This window comes from Grammomys surdaster, unplaced genomic scaffold (assembly GCF_004785775.1).
Source record: "Grammomys surdaster isolate TR1022 unplaced genomic scaffold, NIH_TR_1.0 125284, whole genome shotgun sequence".
Taxonomy (NCBI): domain Eukaryota; kingdom Metazoa; phylum Chordata; class Mammalia; order Rodentia; family Muridae; genus Grammomys; species Grammomys surdaster.
The window spans coordinates 450,382-470,539 of record NW_021620163.1 but is presented as its reverse complement, the minus strand read 5'-3'; the positions used below and the strand labels follow the sequence as shown (position 1 = coordinate 470,539).

Genomic DNA, 20,158 nt, shown 5'->3' with positions numbered 1-20,158 from the left:
AGCCTTAAAAGTCATTTCTCTTTCATGGCTACTGCAGGAAAGATATTAAATTCACTAAGGATGATTTTATTTCAGCCACATAAAAAATTTGGATTTAAAATAATGAAAAATTGAGCAAATAAACCACTAGAAATACACGTTTTATGAAAGGGGAGGATATGATTGAAGAGCCAGTGAAGAAAGTCACCACAGCAGCGGTATGGGAGCAGACAGGCACATATCTACATATTTAGTTTATAGTGAGTCAACTAATCTTTATACCTAGTCAAAGAGATTGTTGAATTAAGTATGTGGATTACATGTGGATATTGTGTTGCTCAAATTTTTTTAACTTCAATGGGCAATTTTTGTTTTTTGAGTCAGCTCATCAAGGTGGCACACTTCTCTAACTCTTTCACTAAGAATCTGACTGGAAACTGACCTCTGTCGTTTGATGTTTTAATTCATCTCTTTAAGCAATTATAAGTTCCTCTCTAAGTATTATATCAGGGAGAAATTGTTTTTATTCTATCTGAAGATGATTTCTATCCTTCAAATGCTAAAAGTAGTGCCTTATACCATTTTTCTTGAAATGATATAAGTAAATCATACAGTATGTTTTTATTAGTTTTACCTCCTCCCACTCTTTGGATTTATCCTTTGAAACCAAAGATAACTACGGAAGAGTAAAGAATGATCATTATATTTTAAATCAGATTGTAAAGGACTAAAGTAGAGAAATTAAGAAATTGGACTGTATGACATGTAAAGATGTTAAAACAGGAAATACAGACAAAAGAAAATATCATTCTTAGCCAAAAATTCCTTATTTTGCTATATTGAAATTTATCCAAGCAAATATCAAGATTGATAAATGCCTTTAAAAGATTAGGAGAAGTGTAACATTTCTATGAAAAAATTAAAATATAAGTAGTTTCTATAAAAGTCACATGAGTTTAATGAGATATATTTTATTAATATCAGTTAATTCAAGCAAAATAACATTATAAGGTAAATTTGTCATAAACCTTGGCTTCTCTGAAAAGTCATGAGTCCTACAGTTATGGCCGTACTTTTCTATAAAATAAGGATACAAAGATTCACAGATATAAATATGCACAAATCTCTCTGGATGCTTATATAAGAATCTCAAGGTGCTTCTTTGTGCACAGCAGAAGTATGAATTCAAAGTCAATTACATTTAATTTTCCAATGATATTCAGTATGCTTTGGTGATTTCATAACAACCACAAATCATTCAAAAATAAGCTAATTGTAAACTACATTATAAAGTGTTGAAAACCAGCTATTTTTATCAATAACAGTGATTCATTTAGCTTTAGTTACATTTACCTATGCTTCAGAAATTGTTATATATTATAAAATTATTATTTATAAATTAAATGCAACAATATTATAAGAAATGCTATGTCTCAAACAATATATTATCATACTGTTGAATTTAAATTGATAGTTATGATTGTAAAGCATAGAAACACAGCCATTGAAATGAATTATCAGGTAAAGAGAGGCTGCCACACCTAAAATCTCAGATCCATCCCTTGGATCCACATGGTGAAAGGAATGGAATTCATGACTGTACCTGTACACATACCCACACATCACACACACAAACACACACATACGTGCACACATGTATGTGCACATGCACACACAGAATGAATGAGAGAAAAACACATATAAATGAGTTATAAACTTAAGAATAATTTTATATAAATGATAGTCAAAGAGAGGCAATGAAGTTAAATTAAGGATTTCTTTTTTTACTCACATAAGTTACAAATATTAGAATATGCAATTAAAAGAAAATATCAAACATAACATTGTAACAAAGGTATTTTTTACATAAATTTGAAAAAAGGATAATTTAGATTATATATATATATACATATATATGTAAACATATATTATTGTAAAGAGCATTTTTCAAGTTTAAAAAATCAAAATCTCTAATAAAAGTTCAAATTTACAGGTAGGAAATCTTAGTTTTCTAATGGAATAAACCTAAATGTAATAAACTTACATTTCTAATATTATACTAAAATGTATTTTTCATTGATTTAACAACTTTAAATTATGGTCCAAATCTTTAGTTTCTTTTCATGGCAACAGTAAAATGGTATACAGAATATGAATGGTACTATTAAAATATGATCAAAAACATTTTCTTGAGAATAATTTATCCAGGAGCAAAAGGAGACAAGAACAGTAAATAGAAAGATGAGTGAATTCAGTTGAGATACTTGTTAGAATGGAATTACTAATCTTAGTAGATCATTGCATTAAATAATACTTTTATTATTACAGAGCACAGGGTAAAAATGAGCAAGGGGTCCACATGTACATGTGAATCTATTTATAGATAAAATATTCATTTTTGTCAAAGCCCTCAGATTGGGTAAAATAGTGTTTGGGCTTATACTTTCCCAACATACCCAACAGACACATAATGTTTTTCCTTAAGTTTTCTAATAACTAAGTCACATTTTCAAAGGAAGAACAAACTATACTTTAGTATATCAACAGGAATCAAAATACCTAACAACATTAATATTTTTCATTCCTCAAATTCAAAAACTTTGATCCAATTCAGTAATGGAAATTGCATTGAGACATAGGTATCTAAGATGAAATTAAAAAAAAAATTCTTCAGAGATTTCATGACAAAGGCAAATAAGATTAGCAGCATGGGAGAGAATCAAGGAATTTCAGCATCTGGACATTGATTTCAATATGTAATTTCTTTCTTTGCAGGTTAAACATTTTTCAGCCATCTCCTACCTACTGCAGCCATTCACATAATGTATAACAATAGCATCACTGAATTCATTCTCTTTGGGTTGACTAAGGATCCAGAAAAACAGAAGGCAATATTTGGAGTCTTCTTGGTTCTTTACCTTATGACATTGCTGGGAAACTTTATCATCATGGTAACCATTAAGATGAGTCAGACACTTGGGAGTCCCATGTACTTTTTCCTCTTCTATTTGTCTTTTGCTGATGCTTGGTTCTCTACAACTACAGCACCTAGATTGATCGTGGACTCCCTTTCCCCACAAAAAATTATTACCTACAATGAGTGTATGACTCAGGTCTTTGCAGTTCACTTCTTTGGGTGCATGGAGATCTTTGTGCTTATCCTCATGGCCTCTGACCGCTATGTAGCAATCTGTAAGCCTCTAAGATATACAACCATAATGAGCCAGCATATCTGTGGCATATTAGTGATTCTTGCCTGGGTAGGGTCTTGTATTCACTCTTCAGCACAGATTTTCTTGGCCTTAAGATTACCATTCTGTGGCCCAAATGTTATTGATCACTATTTCTGTGATTTACAGCCCTTGTTGAAACTTGCCTGCATGGATACCTACGTGATAAATTTGTTAGTTGTGTCTAATAGTGGTGCCATATGCACAGTAAGTTTCATAGTACTGCTTATCTCCTATATTGTCATCTTATACTCTCTGAGAAACCACAGTGCAGAAGGAAGAAGAAAGGCCTTGTCTACATGCACTTCTCATTTCATTGTAATGGTCATATTTTTTGGTCCCTGTATATTTATATACACACGTCCACCAACCACTTTTTCTATAGACAAGATGGTGTCTGTGTTTTATACAATTGGAACACCTTTGCTTAACCCTCTTATTTATACTCTTAGGAATGCTGAGGTAAAAAATGCCATGAAAAAGTTATGGGGTATTAAAATATGACTATAGTTGATAAAGAATATATGAGGATTCCAATTATAACTACTAAGAAGCTAATTTTGAAACATGGATTAGAAAAATAAAGAATTACTGAGAATATATGATCAAGATATCTGTCTTGTATATGTGTGTAGAAATAATAGTCTGGGACCTGTGAGATAGCTTACTGATTAGATGTGCTTTCCACCAAGCTTGAAGACTTAGACAACAGTCCCAGAATCTCATATAATTAAAAGAGTGAATAAATTCCCATATGTTGTTCTCTGGCCTCCTTATACATGCCATGTGTACACATATATAAATATACTTATAAAAGTAAATACATGCAAGAAGCTTAATAAATAATATTGTACACACACATGCACACATACTTGCACATAAACACGCATATATGGATAGGTAAATAACTAATTAATCAATAATAATATTGATGTGAAACTGTGAAGGTATGTTACTTTCAAAGACTTTATCCTAGTCTATTGTGAAATTATTCATATAGATAATCTATAAAAAATCCACACAAAACAGAATTGTTATCTTGACAAACTAAGAATTAGAAAACATAATTTTAGAAATCAAAACCTTCTTGTCTCCATGGGGGATTCCAGTAATAGAAAATTGATGTACACCAGAACTTCAAATGCACAGAAAATGTAGACCTCAGTGAAAAGATAGTGACACCCCGCCCCCCCCCAACCCCCCCCCCCCCCCCACTGTGAGTGGTGACAAAAGAAGTCTTTTGCTTGGATGTAAACTAGAGTTCTTTTATATTTCCATTGCAAAAGTAGGGCAGAGGAGGTCCATTGTTTAATAGGGTGGGAGAGATAAGCACAAGGATAGAAGGGTGGGGGAGACATACAGGAATCTTGATTCTCTCTAGGTAGAGTAAAAGAAAATCATCACCCTTATTGTTGAAGTATATAAATACCTGGAAAAATAAGTGAAATCTCTGGATATGAATATTTTAGTCTAGAGTAGGTGAACTTATTAGCACCCTATGAATATCAGAAATGACACAAGAGGATTTGTTTGTTAGCTATAAATAGTACATGTAAATAAGAAATTTATATTTTCAGTGATGAAAATCAGATCTAGAGTTTATTCCCTTTAAACCTTTAGCTATATTACTGTTTTAAATGATGTATTTTCATTTTTGATATGATGCAATCAGTACAATTATAATTCACATTCATTCTGGCTTCTTTATATAACAATAAAATATAGCTATCCTATTTCATTACCACATTAAAATGCACAAGTACATTAAAGGTATATTAAAATACACAAGTACCACTTCAATTGATGATAACTTGCTGGTGTATAATTCAGTGGGAGGCAGCTATTAGTTACTATTCAGAAGGCTTTGGGTGTTATTCTGAGAACAAATAAGAAAAGGATGATGAAAAGGATACTGTACTGTGTAGACATGCATACTTTCCATATTATGGCACTGGCTTACTACCATGCAAATTTTTTCTAACAATTTCATTATGAAGAAGTTATAGCAGAGTAAGCATTGATATCCCCAACAAATATTTCTCAGACTTTCTAGGCTCCTATTCACAAATGTCAATTTTTGTCTATACGATTTCCAGATTAATATCCATAATTTTCATTATTTTATAACTTTGAGTTTTGTTTTCAATACTCATGAAGATTTTAAAACATAAACACTTAAGTGAGTAGGTCAGAAACTGATAAACATTTATTTCTCAACTTTTGATACTCCTTCAAATTTTATGTAATAAATGCCTGTTTATCAATCTTTAAATGTAAACTCACATAGTGTAATGAAGAATCTTCTCAACATTAGTTAACATGGAATTCCAAATTCCCAACTATTAAATAAGACCTTCATTTGAAACTTAAATGTTCAATTTAAAAGTATCAATGCCAGCTGCAATGTTTATTGTCACTAAAACAATTTGGAATGTCCTAGAAGCTATTCATCTGAGCATGCTAGTATGGGATGATCCAGCTTATGTTAATTAGGTGGGAAGACACATCTTATCTGTAGATATTGCTGACTCCATGGCCTGAGGTCTTTTGGACTGAGTAAAAAGAGGAGGATTTTGTTTTGTCTGTCTTTGCTTACTGACTGTGGATGCAGTGTCTTTCGTTGCCATAGGCTATTGCCATCATGACTCTCTTGTTATATAAGGACAATATCCTCAAGCTGAGGGACAAAATAAACCATTCTGTCTTCAGCTTAATTTTACCATAATATTTTCTATAATTATATGAATGATATTAATAATATGAACTAATGAAAATCGAGTTATTGTCTGCCCTCCATTGCTTTTTTTCTTACAGCGTAGTTCTATATCAATGAAATACACAAACTAACTAGTTATTTCAAATTAGCTGGTAGAAAAAGTTAAGAGTGTTACCACTACAAAGAAGTTATAACTGTTTGAGGTGATGAATATGCCCATTTCCCTGTTCTAGTCATTACACATAGTTAAAACTTACATATTATGCATGTTTGCATGCATAACATTACAATGTGTTAAAACATAATACTTTACTCAATTTTTATAATTATCACGTGACACAATATATTCAAATATTATAAAGTAAGTGTCAAAACTTTCACATTTTCAAGGTATTAAAAATGACTCTCAATCTTCAGCTAAGGTCTAAAATCTGAAAATGAGAAAGACAATTTCTATGTAGAAGACAGGGACACATTGTTTGAACTATTGATTTATATTCAAGTATTTGTAATATACTTTTATCATCATGGAAATAGGCAGACTTGAAGATATCTTGCTATTTCATATGTTATATAGTTAAACTTTTAAATTTATTGCTTGATGGATATATATATATATATATGAACTGTGTCAATGCTAAGTGTTGATCTATTTACACTGATAAGAGAGACACACATTAGTTATGTAGATCAAATGTGCTAAATGTTATCTTTGAAAACATAATGAGAATATCGATTAATTAAAAGTTAATATTTTTGTTTTTGTTTAATTTTGAAATTTTGGATGTTCTCAGACTCATTTTATAAAGCAATCTCACAACAAACCCACAGAAATCTGCATGCCTTGATTTCTTCCTGATTGCAGGAAATAGAGGAATGAGAAACCATATTCAGCATTCAATGAAATTTATTTGTGTTTGCTTAATTAGCAAGCAAACTGACAAGTGGATCAAATTTGTAAAATGAAACAAAAAATATTTGAACTATAAAAATTAGCTAATGTCATACTCTTTGATGGGTGAGCTTTATCAAATTATTAGTCCCTACCTATTAAACAAATGTTAAGTCAATGATTCAGTTTAAAATGCTTCCCAATGTTTCCATTTTGTGATTAAAAATTAAAATAATTTTGAAGGTTTTTACAGAGATCAAAACAATCATATTGCTAGTAGAATTTTTGTTCACTATTGTGAAATAGAACAATAAGTATAAAGATGTATAGATATATTATCATGAAATATTTTTAAAAGTTCTATAAACATTGCTTTGCAGTTGAGAAGGAAATGACAAATGGAAGATACATTAGAACTCATACATATTTTCTGCTCAAATATATTACGGAAAATAAGTGAACTCAATCAATGTCATAAAACATGTTTCAATGTTGGGTCACTTTGACAAGATGATAATGACCCTTTTCTTCCAACAGATATAAAGGCAACTGCATTGCCACCTATATAACTCTACTTCTTACACTGAATGTGTGGAATGTTTTCCTTTACCTACTGGGTCTTATATTTTCTTGAATGTACTGTGGTAATTTACTCACTTGTTTCTACCTATAGAATTTTTATTCCACTAATAGTAATATGGTTGTTTGCATTCTTATACTTTTGTCAAATATTGGTTTTCATGGTTATGATAGCACTGATTACTTCATCTATTGATTTGTTCTGAAGAAATCACAATAAAAAAGAACAATATATCTGAAATTCCATCTCTGAGTTGAAATCATCAGAAATCCCCTAATATTAACTACCTTCACTAGAAATCAAGGTAGAACACTACTCCTGCAAACTTATTGACCAATCTTATGTTTGGGTTATTTTTTAATTAAAATTTACATGCTTATTGAGATTGTATTGATAATATATTCTTGATCATTATACTAAGTTAACAGAGACATTCAGATTAAGAATAATGTCATTAGCAGAGGCCACAGCTCAGTGGTAGAATACTTGTCCATGATGTAAGAGTCAGTGTTCCATCCTCATTGTATAAAGAAAATTTATGGCAGAAATGAAAGAACCATATAGTGCTGATCCAGGCCAATTTACTGAAAAACAACACTCAGTTAATGTTTTATTTGAATATTGATTAGAAACATTGATGCATTAATAAGCATTGTTTCATACAATGTTGGAGAACACAATATGTTCTTTAGAAACAAAAGCAGAAGAAAGGTGGACAACAGAATTCTAAAACGAAAGGGGTTGTTCAGATTTGGGGAAGCAAAGTAGATGTACAGTGCAGGAAAATTCATATATCCTATATTTCAAATAGTCTAAATCATAGCAGAAATTTTCATATTGTAATAAACATAAAACACCACCCTGGTTTTCAGGGAAAGATGGGCAATTTTATTTATTGTTCATTTCTGAAACTGTATTTTTCTTATTACATTCATGATGTTTAGCAAAAATGTTACTTGGAAAGAAAGTCTTTTATTTCCTCCAAAGTTTCTTCATAGCATTTTTCACCTCTTTATTCCTCAATGTGTAGATCAAAGGGTTCAACATGGGTGTGACAATTGAATCTGACACAGCCATGGCCTTGTCTATGGGGTAGGTAGACACAGGCCTCACGTACAAGAAAATACATGGTACAAAGAACAACACAACCACTGTGATGTGGGAGCCACAGGTGGAGAGGGCTTTGCGTCTCCCTTCAGAGTTATGAGTATTCAGAGAACACAGGATAGTTATATAAGAGCCAATTAGAATAATGAAGATAGCCATACACATCACCCCACTGTTGAAGATGACAATGAGACCCAGTGTGTGGGTATCCATGCAGGCCAATGTCAGCAACTGAAACAAATCACACAAAAAGTGATCTATAATATTAGGACCACAGAAAGGTATTTGATACATGAAAATAAGCTGAATAGTTGCATGTGCTAATCCCCCTACCCAAGTTCCTGCCAACATTATACAACACATCCGAGGACTCATGATGTTCATGTAGTGAAGAGGTTTACATATGGCCACGTAACGATCATAGGCCATCACAATAAGCAAAATGATCCCCACACCTCCTAAGAAATGTTCTGCAAAAAGCTGGGCCATACATCCTTCAAAGGAGATAATAGTAGTTTCAGAAAGGGAATCTAAAATCAGCTTTGGGGCAATTACAGAAGAATATGCAGTGTCTACTAGGGACAAAAATGTGAGGAAAAAGTACATAGGTAATCTTAAACTCTGGCTTGTGATCATGGTCACCATAATGAGCATATTTCCTAACACCATTACAACATACATAATTAGAAACACAACAGAAAACAGTTTCCGAAGGTCCTGGTTCTCTGTAAGACCCAAAAGTATGAACTCGGTCACATTGTTTTGGTTTCCCATTTATCTTGTGCTTAGAGTTCCATCTCAGAGCTGTAGAACCTAAAAAGAAGTGTGATTTAAAATTAATCATTATTGATCTTTTAATTCACTAGATCTCATACTGAATTTCCATATTGCTGGACATTTTGCTATATATGATAGAATAGTTTATTCATAAAAGCCTGTATGGTGACACATGGCTATAATCTTAGTATTTGCATGTTGGACCCAGAAAGGCCAGAAGTTCAAGGGTATCTTTGGCTACATAGTTTGTTATTGGTTAACCTATACATGAATTTGTCTTGAACATAACTTTTCTTTCAGGTTAAAAAGCGTCTTCTCTCTTCTTTGTGCTTATGGCACTTATTAGTATACAACTAGTCTTGATCATTATGAGTAGTTAGTGTTCTTTTCAAAATCAAAGAGACTGAGGCTCACTGTTTTGATATATAATGAACCAAGCATATTGCAGCATGTTATGATTTTATATGTAAGAAAATTCAGTAAATTGACTTATTTTTTCTTTTCTTGAAAATATTTTTAATATTACATGTTCCAATTGTAGTTACCTCTGCTTCTATTCCTCCTTTTCCTGCCCCTCCTTAGAAAACAATCATTTATTTGTCAGTATACTCTGAAAACATTTATTTAAGCAAACAGTAGTTTGATCCACAAGGTTTTTAGACTTACTTTATGTTTGTAAGTGACTCATATAGTAAAAATAGTGGAAATGGAAATAAATGAACTGAAGGAATGAAAAAAATAGTGACAAAGTACATCCCTTGAAACTGAAAGGCTCAAAGAAATATGATAATGAGGAGAAAGAAATGCTTGGTGTGACTTCCCACAGAGGGAGCAGCAGGAACAAGTGCCCAGAGGAGGGAAGAAGGGACAGTTCAAGGAGGAGTTCAGAGGGCACAGTCCTGGAGTCATGAACATCAGGATCGAATGTGACTTCTGCAAACCATCTCAGCTGCGTGATTCATTAGCACTGGTTTATTCTTTAATATATACATTTAATTTTAAATGTAGAAGCAGCATTTTAATAATCTAAAGACAACAATTATGCCACAATACATATGCAAATGTGTCTATAATATGTAATTTCATAAATAGCTTCTCAGGACAGATGTCATTCCTTGCCAGTATATAAACATTTGTCATTTTAATTTTCTGATTTTTAATAATTTTGCTTCAGTCAAAAATTCTCCATCCTTGTTTACACGAATGAACAGTGTGTTCACATTGGTGAATCTGACAAAAGTATTTATGAAAGACACTTTTCACAACCTATATGAGCAATTTACTTGTAAGTATTGATTCAGACTACTTAGGTTCATTCCTATCATTAATGTGTGAAATACCTTAATGTATGAAATACCTGGCTGTCTTTTATATTTCTTTAAATCATTTTTCTTATTTTTAAAATTTTATCGCTTTTACTTATTACACTATGAAAGTGACACAATTGTATTGTTTTTGGAGAACATCTCAATTGATAAAAGACTATAGAAAATATTTTCTCTAGGTTGACGAATTAATAAATTATCAAAACCACACAAGAAATTTTTCTTCATAAGAAATTTTTCTACCATCTTCAAAGCTACTGAGTGCTGTAGCTTGGATTGGAATTCTCTCTCTCTCTCTCTCTCTCTCTCTCTCTCTCTGTCTCTCTCCTCTTCCCTTGTTGCATACATCTATTTGAGTGTGTTTGGTGTTTGTGTACGTGTGTGCACATGTGTGTGTGTGTGTGTGTGTGTGTACAAATGCACATATGTGATTATTTTTCCCTCAGGATTTAATTTGAGTATATAAACTGTCTGCAATGCACTATGATCTTTCAATACTACACTTAAATTAATCACTGAAATCTTAAAACACACCATTAATACAAATACTTGCTTAGATTTTTGTTCTTTAAAAGCAAAGTGCTAGGAAGAAGGGGAAGCACAACTAACTTCAAAGAATTTGACAGAAAAAAGTGATGAGGTTACAATTATAAAAACAAGCCATAGAGAAAGGTAGTGTCTTACAGCCAGTGGTAGCATGACTGTCATCATGAGAGTGTGCAAATTAGTGATATTACCTACTCTGTGTGACCATGGTCACTATAGATCACAGTAGCTATTCTTGCATATTGAACAATTACATTTAGATGTTGTGTTTTAGTACATTCAAAGATCTTAGAAATAAACATTTCCTAAATTAAAATAGTCATCCATATATAATGTTGTCTAGTACTACAACTGTCAGAGAAATAAATAGATTTTCTTTTCTTTTCAGGGATCAGAGACAAATATCACAAAAGAAATGCCATTTTAACTCATGTCTGAAATCATAGCATTCAGGTGAGCAAGGCAGGAGGTTTGCAAGCTTCTTCTCAGCCTGTCTGCCTATAAAGTGAGGCCCTAACTTAAAGTAAAGAAACTAATTAACTAACTAAAAAAATTTATTAAGATGAGGAACTGTCAGAGGCCTGAATGGGTAGGTGATAATGACTGGACTGTAAAAAAATAACTTAATTAAATAATAAAGATATGAGAAATAAAATATAATTATACATGAGAAAGATATACATAAATCAAGAGAGGAAAACAGAAAAAAGTATATGAAGATAGGTAGCATGAAAGACAAAATAAAAAAAATTATTGCAAAATAATGATTATAATGAAATCAGAGCAACAGCAAAGGAAACCTTAGCCAACCAAATAAAACAAAGCATCACCGGCAAACATCTCCTTTTGGATAGCATTTTCATTGGTAGTTATATATTAGAGACTTGCTTACTTAATTTTTAAACGTTCAAACTTAAATGTTCAAACTTAGACTAAAAGTACTTGATCTAATTCAATGAAGAGCACAAGTTTTAACTGTATGTCATACTCAGAAAACAAACATTACCATAGAGTAAGAAAACAAGTATTGAGAGTGAAGGAATGACATATTTTTTACAGTAGTATATCTCTCTACACCTCTACACCTCTCAACTTCGTTTTATCTTTTACTTGATTTTATAAACTGTTGATCCAGCTTGTACTACCAATATAATTATGGCTATACTGGACCTTGTTTGACCTACCAGAAACTACACAGTTAAAGAAAACATACTGTCTCTTCCCTGGAAGCCATTTGGTGCCCATAACTCCTCAGTTAAGGGTAGGGACTCTCACAAGAAGCCCTTTGTACTCCATTTTATAATGCTTTGTTGATCTTGTGCTGGCAATAAAAACTGTCATGAGCTCATGAACCAGTGGTCCTGTCATATCCAGAAAATTTTTCAATACTTCAGAACAAGTCAAGGTGAGGTTATTTACCATATTTTGAAACTACTTTATATGTTCCAATTCCATACAATGATAGAATCTAAACATGAAATATTAATCCACTAATGAGATGATTGTTTTTTCAGCTCTTCAGAAATGGGGAACAGGCTAAGACTCTAAGCTATGCTATAAAGGAAACTTCCTCAGAGAAACTAAGAACTAATGAATTATCCTAATTTCTATTTTCTGACAACATAGAAATCTTTATCAATGGGATAGGTCATCAAATTATTCAAATATCATTAAATGTAAACATAGAACTTTTATTGTGCTAAGAGAAAGAACTAAAGGAGGGAATTTAAGGATTTCTAAATCTAACAGAAAAATAACATTTCTAAGTCACCAAGTGACATACTGCCTCACAAGTAAATAACAAAGAAAGTCAAGAACTTACTAGCTCATTGCATATTCATTATCTATTTCCAGATGATTGTGTTTGTGTATAAAGCAGAATGTTTTATTTTGCTTATTTGACGATGGATTTCTGTTCTTCACTGAATGTACTGGAGGCTGTGAGAGCATAGGATGCAGACTTGAGGCCGACTTGCCTTATCCCGGATTAATCCCTTGAGACTTGTCCTATACTAATGAAGATTCATATTTAATACATTTTCACGAACCAACTATAATAATAGAATATTCTCAAGGGTGAGAATTTTCCTGGGACCAGAACAAGATAATACTTCATTTGGTGAAATATGCCATTTCTGGACATTGAAGGCATAAAACTGTGAACATTTCCATATATGTAACAAAAATAAAAAATTATAAAGAAGCAATAACATAAATGATAGCTCTCTATTTTATAAATTTTTTCTACTTGCATGACTTCTACAATTTAATTAGTGTATATCATTTCACATACAATAACTTTGCTGAATAAGGGCATTTTCATATAAGTGCATGTACATGGGCCACGTTCCTTATGTTGCCTCCCATTCTCTCAACTTTTTCTGGCTCCTCATCCCATTATTCCCCTTCCTACCACTATACCCTTTTTCTTAAAAAACTGCATATATATACATATATATAATTTTATATATATATAAAATTGAGAGACACTCCACAATATTTATCTTCCTATGCAATACATAATTCACTTTAATATGAATACGAATATCCTCAGTATTATTTATTTTCAATGGATTTTTGTGGCTGAATAAAATTCCAGGGGGCATACATCTATAATATCTTTTTTGCACTGCTAAATATGGTTGTTTTTATTTTCTTTTTCCTTGCCCAGTCCTATCTAAACATAAAATAAAACTACAGGACTGAAATTAACAACCCATTAAAATCAGTAATAAATTATGAAAATCATAAAGCTTTTTTTTTTAAGAATGGTAGTTAAATTATTTAAAGAATACAAAGCCCAAACAGCTTGGGGTAAGGTCTCCAGAAAGGCTTCCCAGGGCGAAGCTGTGGCCCTGAGGGAAGTCTCAGAGTTTGAAAGACAGAGGGAGCACATGACGTCAGAGTGCAGGCTAGAAAGTCACTTGGAAGATGACATTTGTGAAAGTATTTGTCAGAGCAACAATAGCACCTGCACAGTGGGACTGGGGGGAAATGCCTGTAGAAAATGTGAATCTTTACATTAAATGAGACAAGCGCAGAACGTAACTATGTTAACTAGGGTAGCGTGCCTACTATGGATATCAGAAGGTTAAAAGCTGGTAAAGGGGAGTGGTCCTAAAGAAACCAAAAACAGCATTGTCCTCCGTCTACCCAGCCCAGACCTCATCCTTCCTGCGCACTGTGAAGAGTGAGGCGTGAGGTGTTTATCGTTATCAAATGCTGCATCAAAATAGATGATTTCCCCACGTGGTTTATTCCACTATAAAAGACATCTATGTTTACTTATGGACAAGCTTTAAAAAGATGTCATTTTGGTTTTCAACACATACAAACAGTTATCAAAATCTGAAATAAAAATGCCGCGGTGGCTCAGACCTTGGCCTGCTATACTGCCTGCACAACTTCTCAGATCCTCGCAGACACCGAGGCCCACGGAGCTTTTCCTACTGTGATTCAGGCTGTCATGCATGGGCTGTCCCTACGTTCCCAAAGGGTGGTGGGCGGGCGTGCGGTTGGCTGCTCTAGTGCTAACAATGTAGGTAAGGTTAGCTGGCTTGGCATGGAATCCAACAGAAATCTGAGCTGCATGGTGATCTCTTTCAAAAGGCTTCATGGGAGTCTCTCCTTTTGTAGAGCACGATATGGGCTTTTTAAAAATTCATTTTTTTTAAAAAAAAAGAATTGATCATCCACAGGCTTCATGATAAACAGAGGCTGAGTTTTACTAGCTCTTTAGCTATCCAAGATTAATGCCTGATTATCCTGTCTTTTCCTTACTCTAAGTTTGATTTTGTTTCTAGGGCCAAGAAGCTCAGGAAGGGTTCATAACCTTATCCTTAAATGTCTGCTCAACATAGAGTGAGCAAACTAGAACAGGAGAATGAAGTCTCCATTGTCTCTTAAGTCAACCAAGTCAACTCAAGATAATCACACGCATGTTTTCTGCTGCTGTTAAAAATTGTATTCTTTCCAAATACAGGAATATTTGTTCTACTGGGGAGGCTCTACCCCACTTTTTGTTAAGTATTTGCTTAAATACAGGTCTTCTGACCCTTTTGTTCAAGTATAGTTTTTAGTTTTAAAGAGGAGACAGCATTATGAACCCAATTTGAGAGATGGTATTGAATTGGTCCAGTGAGTGCTTCGCCCTGCACTGCTGTGTCATGCTGGGTTCTAGGACATGAAGGAGAGTTTGACACTGGCACTGGAGTAACCCTCGTCACTCCCAATACTCTGCAGGCTGCTGTGGTCGTCAATGTCACTGATGCTGGTGGTACTGATATTGTCCACTTCTCCATGGGAGAACTCTGTGCTTTCAACATCCACTTCAATCTCCTCTCGCTCTGAATCTGAGCGATATGAAGAGATGGCTGATCCAATGCTGTCCATTCGTATTCGCTCCATCTCATAAGGACCTAAGCTGTTCTAGTCACCGCTTTAAAAATCTCTGTTCTCAGGCAGCTTTTGTGATAATTTACCAGCCTGAGTAGTCATAGACCTTGTAAATAGGTAGCCTTGGTAGACAATACCAACTTAGATAAGGACAAGTGAGTCATAGGCAGAGTCATAGTGACCTGTCCCCTGAACCTTCACCCAGCCAATACCCGGTTCTGAAGATATCTGTATTCCCCCTGAACACCCACACTCCAGTGTCAACCCTTCCCCGCATCCTGCCTTTCTGTGTTTATAACCCCTGTGTGAATGAATTACGATTTGAGAAAAAGTAAATAAATTATTAAAAAAAAAAACCTCTGTTCTCGTTCCAAGTTCTCAAGCTGGTGCTGGCTCTTCCTTTCAGCTTCTTCAAGTTTCTTGATGTGTGCTTTGGCTTTGTTGAGCAAACCGAGTGTAGTATGCCTGGTGCAGTCTGGGCCCAACGGGGTCAGAACTTTTAAGTGTTCTAAACACAGGCGCAGGTGAGCTCGTCGGTTCGCTCGTCGGTTCTTTTCCAACTCATTGTGTGTAGATCTGTTGGCAGTGCTGGTGTTGCTGCTCCCGCTGCTGTGTTTCTGTGCCCTGCTAAACCTCCGTGGGGGCTTCGAATGCTGTAGCCGGGGGCTGGTCATGGAGGGGAACGATGAGGCGTAGCCATATTCACACTCTCGCTCCCTGCGCTCCAGCAGGCGCTGCACATTGATCATCCACATCCGCTCCACGGACTCCGAGCTCCCGCCCCCGGCCGACAGGAGACGCCACAGACTGCTACAGTCCCACGATGACCCCGGACTTGTGCGGCGGGAGGGCGGGCCAGCTCTCCGCCGCCCTAGCCGTGCCCGCCGCGCCTGCTGCGGCCCCTGCAGCCCGCGCGCGGTTTGTTTACTTCTCCGCGCGATCACGGGGGCCTATAATATTTTCTTGATGGACAACTAGCTTGTTTTAATAACTTTGCATTATGAAGACTGCCACAGTAAACACTGGTTTTCTGTAAGTTATCTCTATAGACTTGGGATGTTTCAAATAAACATTTAGAACTGGAATATATATTATATATATAAAATATAATATATATGTTTTTTAATTTTTGAGGCATATAAATACTGATTTGCATATTAAGTTAATTAATTTAATTTCACTGTATCCATCATTGTCCACTATTTCTACACACTCGGGTATTTCTTAATTGTTTTCTTAATGACTGCCACTCTAATAGAGGTAAAATAAAATTTTGATCCAGTTTGAATTTCTTTTTTTCCCAATGGCTATTGTGATTTGAATGTGAAATATTCTTCTTAGGTTGAAGTGTTTAAACAATTATTCAGCCCTGTTTGAAGTTGTAATAGAATAAGTGTTGGAACCTTGATGGATAAGTGGGTGAGTAAGGCTTTCCTCTACTTATCTACTTTACTGCAACAATACTCTGTATTAAAATTTAACTCACCTCTGCTTCCTTCCCTGCCCTCAACACCAGATCTCTGTGCAGAGACATTGTCTATCGCCATAGCTTCTCTGATTTTTACTACATTCCAAATAATGACTAACCACTAGATAGTTGATTTTATACCTTGTTTTTTTTTCTACATACACACAGAGTGAGAAAGAAAAGGGAAAAAGAGAATTAGAGAGAGAAGAACAAATGCATCTTTGTTTAACACATCTCATACCCCAAATTGTTTAGCTCATCTTCAGCATTCAATCTAACTTTGCTAATATGCTTGCAAAATAGCATAACATCATATTTTTGAATTGAAAATGTAGCCTCATCTCATATTATTAATTTACAACGTCAAATGCTTTTTAAAAAGTTACATTATTTTGTGTTAGTTTAGGCTCCAGTTTTATGGTTGAAAATTGGAATCCTTAAGCAATATATTATCTCTAAGAATCAATTCACTCTCAGTAGATTGTTGTCAAAAGAGAATGTGCTTTATTCATAATTAACAGCTTCCTCATTGATATATTTATACCTTTCAGTCATATTATTAACCATTAGCTTCTGTATTATATTTCAAAGACATTTTTATTTTAAACTAAACCTTTTCCTGATTAAATACTTTGCAATATATTACCAATGCTCAGAGTTCAATTGTCCTTGATTACATCCCTATATCTAACATGGCAAACAACTATCACAGGATGTTAAGGCAGTTATAGTTTATTCTGTATAGTTAGGTAATGTTTCTATTTAAATGAATAATTAAAACTCTACGTTTATAATGAAGAGCATATTTCCTTGAAGATCTGGGATTGAATTGATCAGGTTTTGTCAGTGTAGCTAAAACTCATGGAAACAATTTATAGCAATAAACAATTATTTGTTGCATAGTTTAAGAGGCTTTAGTTCATTGTCTATGAATATCCTGTTTCTCTGTCTATGTATGGTGCAATTGGGTATCATGTTATGGAGTCTGTAGCTAAGCAGAGTGGCTTACTTATACTGGTGGCAGAGAGTAAAAATGGGATCAGATGAGAGATACAGACCTTAAGTACATATCACAATGACCTATCTCCTTCATTCTCTCCCATTTTGAGAGTCATTTAGTTTATGAGTTCATCTTTCAATTACCAGCATCTAATAACATTTCAAAACCACTGTGACTAACAACTAATCTTCAACCTTATAAATTTTCTGCTATTATGTTAAAACAATTATATGAATATTGAAATTGTCTAAAGTGAGTAAATTAGCATATGATATCAAATATTCCTATTTCTATTGCTTCTAAAACTCAACAAAAATGAATTACACTAATTTCTATAGGATCCATATTCCTTGTATCATTATTTAGCAATTATAATTTCTAAAGTTAACTGTGTTATCTTACAAACAACAAATAAAGAAGCCCTTAGAACTGTAGCCAGACAGAAGCTTTAATAACTTTATTAGTTCTCAACACATTCAGAAAGGTTTGAGAGATACATAGAATTTTCAGTTAGATAATCCTTCAGAAACACTGCAACACAAAATGTAATTCTGTGTGGAAACTTCATGAATTGATGTGCTAACTATAAAAGTTTCATTTTTGTAAAGGACTGACTTTGTAAAATTTAAACTATTCTGAACACTTTAACATGATTTCCAAAAAAAAAAAAAACCTAGAGGTTTATCATTAAATTGAAGGTACAATTACCCTTAGAGTAAAAACTAGTAGGAAGACTCATGTTTATATCAAGTATCTTTGGCTTTCAATATAAAAAGTATTAGTGGAGTTTGGAGATATACATGAGAATATTTCACCTACCAAATACCAGGTGTAGAATCACAGGCTTAGTAAGTAAATTAGCAATCTTTGCTTGGTCTTATTCTTATTCATTCATTACAAGGGTAGCAGGAAGAAGCTTTTGAAAGCCTCCTTTTTCAACTATTTTCAGAATGTAAATGACTAATCTAGTTTAGAAGATAACAAGACTGAGTGTAGGAGACTTGCCTTTTCTGTCCTCCCAGCAAATGAAGGGTGATTTCAAGGTACCTGGTAGAAATTGTCCATAAAAAAAGTTGGAGTATTTACTATAGTGATTTTCACTAACTAGAAACCCTTTATACCTTATTCCCACAAAAAATACTATTAGAATGTCAAAACAAAGAACAAACAGAAAAGAAATCCCTTGAATACTAGACTATTGTTTGGCTTCTAAGATTAAGAGTATTTCCTAAGCCATTTTATTAAACTATAGTAAAGATATGATCATTTTACCTTAGATAAAATTTCCAAATTCAGTGTGAATTTAATAGTTAAGTTTTTTAAAATATTTGTACAATATACAGAATAATATGATGATTTGGAATTATTTTGAAAGTTCTTCAAATAATTGAGTGACCTGAAGTCCACTAGAGATTTATTTTAATTTATTTTTTTAACATCCATAACCTAGATACGATTTTACTAAGTTTTTCTATCCTTTGGTTCTGTATGTTTTCTTGTATGGCCTCTATGTTTTTCTGTCTAGATCCTTTCCCATGGCCCTAATGGCCGAGAGGAAGGTCTGCTTCTCATCCTCCACAGCCTCATGACCACCTGCATTCCTCATCCCTGAGAACCGCATTTTTTTTTTTATTTATTATGGAATGAATACCTTGAGTATATTCCTCAGATTGAAAGTAAAATAGAAGTGACTGTAGATGAGTTTCAGGCCAACAGCAGTCAGTCATCAGTACACATGAGTATCATGGGGATCAACAGTGTGTTTATGCTGCAGGGTCAGGAACTCCCCTTACACAGCCATGCTGGACTTGGCACATATTCATCTCTTATGTATTCAATTCCACTCCATGAGACACCAAATTATTTATAGTTACAAAGCTATTCAAAACACCATGATCGAATATATTCTAATACTCAAGGCAAACTCTTAGCTAAGAGCTACTATAAATTCTAAAAAAACTACATATTTCCAATATATAATAAGAACAAAAATGATTGTTTATTCCAAAGCAAGGATCAGGTATCTAAAATAAAAAATAAGTAGTCATTTCAGTAGCAAACCTAGAATGAGAAATATTAAGTCCTATAATTTTGTTTACAGTGCTAGGACACATGTTGCTGCAATACTCATTGTCGATGGATT

General features: G+C 33.6%; 3 protein-coding genes across 4 annotated transcripts; 1 reads left to right on the top strand and 2 right to left on the bottom strand.

Annotated features, from left to right (window-relative positions):
• Window positions 1-2,449: 2,449 nt before the first annotated feature.
• LOC114637416 (olfactory receptor 4C11-like) lies at window positions 2,450-3,801 on the top strand. 2 transcript variants are annotated; one of them, XM_028785645.1, is made up of 2 exons: window positions 2,450-2,463; window positions 2,816-3,713. In XM_028785645.1, the coding sequence occupies exons 1-2, from the start codon at window positions 2,450-2,452 to the stop codon at window positions 3,711-3,713; spliced, it is 912 nt and encodes a 303-aa protein (XP_028641478.1). The 2 variants fall into 2 exon arrangements, with proteins under 2 accessions (XP_028641478.1, XP_028641477.1); XM_028785644.1 differs by lacking the exon at window positions 2,450-2,463 and having other exon boundaries at window positions 2,724-3,801.
• A 4,568-nt stretch (window positions 3,802-8,369) lies between these two features.
• LOC114637451 (olfactory receptor 4C6-like) lies at window positions 8,370-9,278 on the bottom strand. The gene has a single exon (XM_028785669.1). It carries the CDS (start codon window positions 9,276-9,278, stop codon window positions 8,370-8,372), a length of 909 nt encoding a protein of 302 aa, XP_028641502.1.
• A 6,014-nt stretch (window positions 9,279-15,292) lies between these two features.
• LOC114637435 (max-interacting protein 1-like) lies at window positions 15,293-16,305 on the bottom strand. Its single transcript, XM_028785658.1, is given in 3 exon segments — window positions 15,293-15,572; window positions 15,574-15,600; window positions 15,905-16,305. Coding segments are annotated over 3 exon segments (669 nt in total). The 5' UTR covers window positions 16,303-16,305; the 3' UTR covers window positions 15,293-15,328.
• Window positions 16,306-20,158: the final 3,853 nt, after the last annotated feature.

What these genes read in the sequence shown, in the direction of transcription:
- LOC114637451 (XM_028785669.1), bottom strand. Translation starts at nt 9,278, where the DNA reads ATGGGAAACCAAAACAATGTGACCGAGTTCATACTTTTGGGTCTTACA.
- LOC114637416 (XM_028785644.1), top strand. Translation starts at nt 2,802, where the DNA reads ATGTATAACAATAGCATCACTGAATTCATTCTCTTTGGGTTGACTAAG.